This window comes from Cynoglossus semilaevis, chromosome Z, assembly GCF_000523025.1.
Source record: "Cynoglossus semilaevis isolate Cse_v1.0 chromosome Z, Cse_v1.0, whole genome shotgun sequence".
Taxonomy (NCBI): domain Eukaryota; kingdom Metazoa; phylum Chordata; class Actinopteri; order Pleuronectiformes; family Cynoglossidae; genus Cynoglossus; species Cynoglossus semilaevis.
Window position 1 is genome coordinate 8,057,734 of NC_024328.1, and position 9,441 is coordinate 8,067,174.

At 37.5% G+C, this 9,441-nt stretch overlaps 1 protein-coding gene across 1 annotated transcript; it reads right to left on the bottom strand.

Annotated features, from left to right (window-relative positions):
* Nucleotides 1-789: 789 nt before the first annotated feature.
* On the bottom strand, nucleotides 790-6,691 carry LOC103397596 (proepiregulin). Its single transcript, XM_008335917.2, has 5 exons — nucleotides 6,161-6,691; nucleotides 3,173-3,256; nucleotides 2,914-3,037; nucleotides 2,659-2,805; nucleotides 790-1,535 (listed from the first exon to the last, which is right to left on the bottom strand). The coding sequence occupies exons 1-5, from the start codon at nucleotides 6,198-6,200 to the stop codon at nucleotides 1,409-1,411; spliced, it is 522 nt and encodes a 173-aa protein (XP_008334139.1). The 5' UTR covers nucleotides 6,201-6,691; the 3' UTR covers nucleotides 790-1,408.
* Nucleotides 6,692-9,441: the final 2,750 nt, after the last annotated feature.

Below are 9,441 nucleotides of genomic sequence, written 5' to 3' on the forward strand. Positions count from 1 at the left end.
AACAGAGGTCACATTTGGTTGTGTGCAGTGGTGAGCTGTGTCACAATGACAAGGAGTTCACTTTCCTTTCTTTCCTTCCTTCCAAAAAATATTAATGTACTGTTGGTGTAATTCTCACAACAACAAATCAGTGGCTAAATGAAAGTGACACAAATATAAATACAACTTTTAATTTTTTTTTATTAAATTTGTCTGATATATAAATGCATTGATAATACTGCGAAAAAGAAAGTTTTGAAATATCATTGTGAAATATTTGGACCTTAGATATTTTTTTGTCTATTGATCATATTGAAGAAAAATGTGAGAACAGCTTCAAGACATGAGAAAAATGTGAAGCCTGTGCAGTAACCTTCGGATTATACAAAAATATGATGTTGTGGCTGAAGGCATTGAGAAATAAAACATACATATCTGATTAAAAAAAAATCCAGTATATATATTATCATGTATAAATTAATACAAAATATAAAAAACATTCTTACAGAAATAAAAAATAGTCTTAAAAAAATATGTCTCTAACATTCAGTGGCCAGATTTAATGGAATGGCTTGTGTTAAAACAGATATTTAAATATGTATCGTGGGTTTTGATGAGATAAGAGACAATAAATAAAGAAAATTATGCAGAAAGACGGAATACTGTATATAAAGAAACCAAGCTTGGCGTAGTGAAAGGGTGTGTCTAACATCTGTTCCTTAGTAAACAATCAGAAAGATTAAACATTGTTTCCCATAGACTGGGTCGTGAACCTCGGATGGGTCGCAAAAGATTTTTTTTTTTTTTTTTGGGTCATCTCGCATCATATTTCCCAGGCGTTTACCAATAATGTCTATTGACTTGGGTCGTGAAGATTTGTGACTTAAAATATGGGTCCCCAGAAAACAGTTTCAAGCAAAATGGATTTCAATCTTGGGTGTATCTTGTGACTCTATTCTAAAACAGAAAACCTCAGGAAGATTCTGGTTAAAAAGTAATCTTTTTTTTAAAAAAAAACCCTAATTAGGTGCAATGATTTGTGTAATCTGTATTTGTTGAACAGAGACAAATAAAATAGAGACCATTCTTTTACCGCCCAAAACATTTGTCATTTCCGAGCAGCCTGACTGGTTCATTACTGTACAATAACATACAAACTCCCACAGTAAGACCAAACAACTATGACCAAATGCCATAAAATCAAACAGTGGGCTGTGTGTCATGGTTTTATAGGGGCCATTAGACATTACACCAGAACCTGGAGCTGCTGCAAACGTCTATTGCACCAGACGTAGAACAGTTTCATGTCTTGTAAAAAGGTTTTAATCTCCTGTTTGATACGTGACCCAGTGTCGTGTGCTGTAAGTGGCTGTGACTAAGTTATGGTAGTGTAATCAGGAAACGTCACTGCTATGTTGTAATTTCTCAGTTAGGAAACTGGAAATTCCTGGTTGGATTTTCCTGCTTTTGCGCCGTGGGTGAGAGGGAGACACTGCAAACAGTCCCTCGATGATCCTGACGCCTGTTGTGATGCAAGCAGTCTTTTTTTCTTATAACTGAGGAATGAAAAACACATGAGTAACAGATTAAATGGTAGTTAATTCAGACTTCTTTTTTTTTTAAAGTAAAGTCCCAGTTCATGGTCAAAGGTGTGATACAGATGTCACAGATGTAGAAAAACCACCAGTCCCACTTATTTCCATTGCAGTAAACCAGTATACCAAGTTTGTGTGTGTATATTAATATAGTATATTTAATTAATATAAAAAATATAAAGAAATATATAATTATGTGTAAGTATGTTGTGTTTTTACTAGAAAATATATTTTAATGTTTCCAATGTCAATAGATCACATTAACCTGGTCATTTAAATAGCATACGCAGCTACCAAGCCAACAAAGGAGCAGACACTCGATTTGGGGCTCGACCCTTGCACCCTTTTTACTGTAAGTCCCCACGTGGGAGCGTCCAAAGACTCGATGATGATAAAATGACATTCCTTGTTTGTCATATGACAAGTCTCTGCACGAAACAGGATGTGACAGGAACTCCTGTCATTACACACTCTGGGTAAAGTGGAAACAGACCTGCAGGTTGTACTTGATGAAAGGGTCTCAATCTGAGTCACCGGTAAAAAAAAAAAAATTCTACATCTACACTTTGTCAATAAATGTCTGTGACACGACCTCACGAGGAAACATGTAGGGGTTAAAGTTTATCACCTCAGTGTCACAGAGAACTAGGATTTTTGTCATTAATTAAATCAAATCTAAAACATTTGTAGGACTTCCTGTTACTGGGTGAACCTCATGTTAATCTTTCACTTTTATTTCATTACAAATAGGGAGTGCAATGTCAATGAGTACAACAGAAATCATACACATTATCTCTGGCTACACATATGAATGCAGTGGAACATATATGTATTTGTTAATATTTGACTTATCACTAAAAGTTAAACACTGAACCATTATAATTTTTTAGAATATCTCAAAACGTAAACCTTTCCGTGAAGTAGAAACACATTTCATTCTCTCTGAGTCACAAACTTTAAATATAAATCCATGTAGGATGTATCTGAATTTTGAATCTGATTTTCCAGACCTATTTATTTATTTATCATATTATTGGTTTATCGCTGTAAACAAAAGCAACAAAGATGTACATGAAATCCTTACCGTTTACAGCAGAAGTACAGGGCTCCGGCCAAACCGATGAGCAACAGACACACACAGAACACTGTGACAATCATCTGCTCTTCTGCCATTGGCTGGAAGACCAGCTCTGCTTTGGCACATCTGGGACCATAGAAGCCTCGCTCACACCTGCAGCACAAGGTGTGTCAGCATTGTGCACAGACAATTGTCCTCACCAGGACCATAGTTTTTTTCACAAATACCTCCCTAACAGGTACAGAAATAAAGAGCTCATACTTGCAGTGGTGTACGTTCATGTCCACCAGCAGCATACACTGGCCTTGGTTCAGACAGTAGTTGTCAAACGTGCTGTCACAGTTCTGCGTTGACCTCTTGGCCGCATGAGGGCGCTGTTTGCTGTCTTAAAAAAGAGAATCATTCGAACAATTACACTCATTATTCTATCTGTTGTACTCGATAAGTTTTCTTTTCATACAGTTCCTAATGATAAGTGTTAGTATTAGTACTGCATATACATTATTGTTGGTGTGAATACCTGCAGAGAGAGTCGTGATGTCTGTAGTGTTCGGTCTGGATGAAACAGTGGTGGTGAGAACGTATGGCCACAGCAGCATCAGACCTGTAGAACAGAGAACATGTTTGCCATCAGCAGCAGTGCATGAGGTCAAGCACTAAAAAAGTGACATGGTAACCAGTGCTGTAAAATACACTTTTTAAAATAACTGAAATATTTAAAAACTGATACAGAAAATATTTTATGAATAAAGAAATTAGGCAAATTCTAATTAAAAATGTAGGGATTTCTTAAGACAGAGACATGAACTGTACGTAGGAAGATAATTCCAGAGGGAGGAGGCGGACGTGGAAAAGGTTCTGACAGGATTTGATCAGACATTCAATCCACTTCACATTTCATTAACAGGCATATCAGTTTTTTGCGTAATTTTTGTGCTGCAGCAGAAAAATGCAGCAGAGTGACAGAAGGAAAATATTCAGTCTCTTTGAAGAAATATTAGTTTTGGTTTGTAAACGGTCCTAAAGTCGAACGTGAGGCAGTGTGCTGGCTTGTGTTGCCAGGTCCATGTACATGTTGTGGCCTGCACCTCTGTGTAACATGAAGCATTTGCAGACGCCCACATTCCTACAGGTAGACCGGAGGGGAAAAAAAGAAGCAAACATGGCTCTGGATGTGAGGTTTGCTCAGCTGTAGTCGTTTTGAAATGTGGATGAAAAAGTGGCCTCTGCGGTTTAGGTTCTCACCACATCTGTCATTGTCTGTGGACATGTTTTATTCAGTGTGGTGATTTAGGACATTGTTTCCCAAAGACTGGATCACGACCCCACAGGTGGGTCGCAAGAGATTTTTTTTTTTTTTTTTTTTGGGTCGTCTTGCATCATGTTTTTAAGGAGTCTACCAATAATGTCTTTTGATTTGGGTCATGAAGGTTTGTGACTTTAAAATATGAGTCTCCAGAAAGAAAGTTTGGGAAACACTCGTCTAGGACGCTGGTCACTGGAAAATTCCAAAATACGGTTTAAGTGACAAAGCATATTAACTGTAAAAAAAAAAAAGATTAATCTGACTCAACCTACTGACATAATTCTCCTCTGACTCACTCCAATAAGACGTATGTTGGTTATCACGACGGTATCGAGGTGATTCACTTTAATGGAGAGTATTTATGACCAGAAAGCGGGACAAGAGTCGAGTAGCTGCAGTGACACGACCCATATGATAGACAGCAGTCCAAAGAGGAGGGGTTTTCAGTGATACTACTACAGTAGATCACCTCATAGTCACAATTTGTTTTGCAAAATCAGTGGAAATGCTCATAAAATCAGGTAAACTAAGTATATCATGGATCACCTTAAATATCTAACTTAAACAACATCCGTGAAGTTAAAATAATGACGAAGGTGTGAGCATCACTGATTCAGTTTCCGACCCTTATACTAATTAGACACATTTTTCCAGCATGTTTTACTGAAGTAATAGCACGTATTTGCATTTACAATGCTTAATAAAGTCCATAGTTTGATTGTTTAACATAGTGTTTCCCAAAACGGGGAGCGACCCCCTCCATTGGAACCAAAGAGTTATTAGAATTTAAATTGTTTTCCTTGTTTGTGCAGGAGTCTGATGTGGTGCGCGGTTGACAATAGTGTAATGTCCCTGTGGTTTCATTGTGTAGCGTTTGTCACGCCTGGGTACACATCTGATTGACATTCAGGAACCACGCATTTGGCGTCTCCTGTTAGCCAGCCTGTGATAGCAGATCTGCTGTTACCAGAACAGTTTCCTCAATGTGGGATCAATTAAGTTTGTGTGTGTTCAACTTTAAACTTTCTTTTTACACAAAGTTAGCTTTACAACTGGTCAGATGTCATCAAAGTCATCAGAGTCTATAAACTCTGACGCATGTTGTGATTTTTTTTTTTTTTTTTTTGGTTCATTGAATTCTCAGGTGGAAGACTGAGCACCTTTTTTTCAAATTTATCTTGATGCTGCAAAATAAAAAATATTCCACTAGAGGTTTTATTGCCAAAATCCCTCCTCGTCCCTCAGGCTCAGCAGGAGTGTTACCACAATAAAAACAGGAATGTGACAGTCTTTCATCTGACTCCAAAGCGTCTATTGCAGAACATGCTTGGTTTCCGTTACTGATGTTACTGACAGCTGTAAAGGTGAACTAGTGGTGAAGAGTACTACAGTGGTGTTATTTGATGAACGGCACTGACAAAACAGTGGTTCTTAGAGAGAAAGAATTTAGAGATTAAGAAACAAAAATAATTTTACAGGAGTTTAGACAATACACGTTCAAGCAACCATGTAAGTACTTGGCCCTTGAGCCATACTTTAGACACACCCTGTTTATTTTACAAAGCTGGAATTATTTCAGATTTTTGAGACACCTGAAATGAAAGAATGCATATGTCGTCTGAGGCTGAGGATCAGCTGAACATTCTTTAGTTTTTGTATCTCTAGCCCATTGTTAATATGAACATTTTATTTTTATGTTTGCTTTTAATCATAAAATAATTATATATTTATATATTGAGCTCTCGTTATCTGACTAGTGCAAGTGTATTAATCAACACTTGTTATTTGGTCCAACCAAAACAATCCATTTAGGGTTCAAATATGGGATCCATCACATTAAGAATGTTTAGTAAATATCTCACAGCCACATAGGAACTTAGAATATCTATCAGGACTTAAAGACAAAAACGAAGTAAGTTTGATAATCTAAGAATCTATATTAACATATAAAAGGACAGGGAAAAATATAAAACATATATATATATATAATGTATATAAATAAATATAAGAACATTTAAAAATATATAAATATATAAAAAAAATAATATATAAAACGGGAATATATTCTACTACTAAAAGCTGTGGTTGGGTTGTTTAATAGTTCTGTGTCAATTCATAGGTTTTTACAGAAAAAACCAACAAAGTGAGCCAAAAATAACCACATGCCCCTTACTTTGACCATTCAATCATTGAAGAACTTACCCAGCAGTGAGAGCAGTGCAGGAGGATTGTGTCCCCACATTTCTGATAGGATGGTGGCTGAGGCAAGAGAGGAGGCGAGGGAGGACGCAGGTTCAGTGTGAGCCACAGTGGATCAGAGACACTTCCCACATGGTGAATTATCTGGGAGGTGAAGGGGGAAGACTCTCAAAGGAAACCAATGGGGTCCATCATCCTGAGCTCTGGGTGTGGTGACGGACGCCCATGACAACTGTATATTTAGATGAAAATCAAAGCCTGCGGGGCAAAGCGAAACCAGCGGGGAGGCTGCTCCACCTAATGCTGTCTGTCGGTTACTGATGGAAAGTTACATGGTGAAAAATAAACCACACACTAAATATTGAAGGCAGTCAAGTTTCACTAGAAACAACGGTGCTTTTGTTTGTCTTTTGTCTTAACTGAGTTGTACAGTATGTTAGTAAAGTTAATATTTTATGAATTTGTCCTCCAGGTTTGGACACGTGGTCAAATGTCTTCCTGTCTCCTGTGTGTATTTTTAACACAGGCACGGTGTCAAATACATTATAGAAACAGACGTGAGGTGCAGCCCCAAGGCACGTTTTACCAAACTAAGACAAAGGATTAACTCAGGACTTTTCACTAATCCTGGCTTTTTAAAGCTTTTCTCAGTTTCATGACAGCAGAAACAAATAAGTTGCCATAGAGATTTATTTCTTTATATATATATTTATAGTTTCGTCTGGGAGTAATCCCAGAGTGTTACTTTGTTCCTTTAGGGCAGTGGAACCAAACCTTTTTCTACTGCAGTGTGGAGTATTTGTGTATTTGTTGCTGTACAAATGCACTTGATATTTTCTATGGCTCAATACATAATATTAAAATTCTAAAATAAATCGTATAATTGACAGACACATTTAATATATTTAATTCAGATGAATGAGTTAATTGAGTTTAGTGTTAGTGTGATGTTCAAGAGAAAAAGTTAGTTAGTTTACAACATAATCTGTTCCAAGACCGAGCTTTGGGTATTTGTATCTCAAATCATTTCTTTCCCATAAGTATTAACAGAAAAAAAAAGAATCTGTTCCTTCATTCTAAAAACCTCATTAGTGCTAATAACAATGGAAAAAAAACATGTTTTAATTGCTATAGTACGGAGCCCCTAAAGGGACATGGGGCGGGGGGGAGAGAAACGTATCTCGTGCGCATTTGATACTTTCTCATGCTCACGAGATACTTTCTTGTGAGCACGAGAAAGTACAGTATATCTAAGACATTTTTCCACACATACATACAGGGTAATGCATTACAATAACAAACAATCATGTACAGTACGTACGGTTGGGAATCTATGATACTGGCAAGTCATGTGTGACATGTACTGTATATATGGAGAGCATTTAATTAATATAGCGTACCTCAGTTAGACACAGGAGGGCACTGTTGCTGTTGTTGTTCTATTGTTGATAACAGTGTTGGGAGGTTCGTGAAGGGTAAATATACGTATATCATTAATAACTATCTCGACTCTACTTCGCGAATGTTCCCATTTGTTGAGTCTTGAAAAGCAACAACTGCGATAGGAGAGGGGCCAGTGTATTCCGTGATAAATTTCACGTAATAACGTGATGTCTGTAAAGCACACCGAGTTAGGTTTGTGCATGAAATGCTCTCTATAAATAAAATTGAAATTAATGAAAGTCCACCTGCGAGCCAAGAATATGGCTCGTTTACACGATTCAGTTGAATTGTACTTTATGCTTGGCTTTAGGCATGGTAAGATTTTACAATTATTGGGCTGAGTAGATGAGATTTTTATTGGTATGTGTACTCTCAGAAGGATGAGGAGGATGAAGGATGAGGATGATTTACGTATATACGTACTTACCCTCAACGAACCTCCCTGCACTGTTATCAACAGTAGAACAACAACAGTGCCCTCCTGTGTCTAACTGAGGTATCCTACATCAATGAAATGCTCACCATATATATAGTACATATGTATGTCACGCATGACATGCCCCTCACTGCCATAAAGATCTAAATAAATAAATCTACAGGCAAGCCAAGTCCCAGCTCGCACCTCGGATCACAAGTCCCATCCTGACAAATTCAGAAGCAAGTGCATTTAAAAAGTGTGTGACAGCTAATGGTCAGAGAATGATCCGTTCATAGCGAAAAAGATTAGTTCACAGAGAATGATAGTGTGTGACAGCTAATGGTCAGAGAATGATCCGTTCATAGCGAAAGATTAGTTCACAGAGAATGATTCGTTTGGAATGAATGATTAGTTCACTGAGAAATATTAGTTCACAGTGAAAGATTAGTTCACAGAGAATGATTCGTTTGGAATGAATGATTAGTTCACAGTGAAAGATTAGTTTGCAGAGTAATTAGATCGTGGTGAAAGATTAGTTCACAGTGAAAGATTAGTTTGCAGAGTAATTAGATCGTGGTGAAAGATTAGTTCACAGTGAAAGATTAGTTCATAGTGAATGATTCGTTTGCAATGATAGATAAGTTCACTGTGAAAGATTAGTTTTCAGAGTTATTAGAACAAAGCGAAAGATTCGTTCACAGTGAAAGATTAGTTTGCAGAGAGTAATTCGTTCGTAGTGAAAGATTAGTTCGCAGAGAGTGATTTGTTTGCAGTCAAGATTAGTTCGCAGTGATTTGTGCGTTCAATATGAACAAATATTTAATATGACTTGGTAGTCACGAGTCACGAATCTTTCATATGACTCGGGAGTCACGAGTCACATGAAAGATTCGTTCATTTTGAACGAATCACTCACGAACGACACATCACTACTCGGTAGTCACGAGTCCCGAATCTTTCATATGACTCGGGAGTCACTAGTCATGTGAAAGATTCGTTCATTTTGAACGAATCAATCGCGAACGACACATCACTAGCATAAAAGTAACATAACTTAGAGCTGGAGAAAGAACGTTATTCTGTGCTGTTGGCTGATGGCTATGTTCTCTATGTTTCAGTTAAGTTGGCGTCAGTATTTGGTTTCAGTGGTGTCATAAGATAAAGTAACATGTAATGAAGTGAATATGTAAAACTGGACGTTATCTTTGTGTGATATAATTGTGTTTCTTGTGTTAGCCGATTAAGCCAGCCACTAGGGTACACGAAGCCGTGTTTATAGTGCCGGTCCCAAGCCCGGATAAATGGTGAGGGTTGCGTCAGGAAGGGCATCCGGCGTAAAACGTTTAGCTAAATCAAATATGCAGATCAATAAAACGATTTCTATACCGGATCGGTCGAGGCCCGGGTTAACAACGACCGCCAA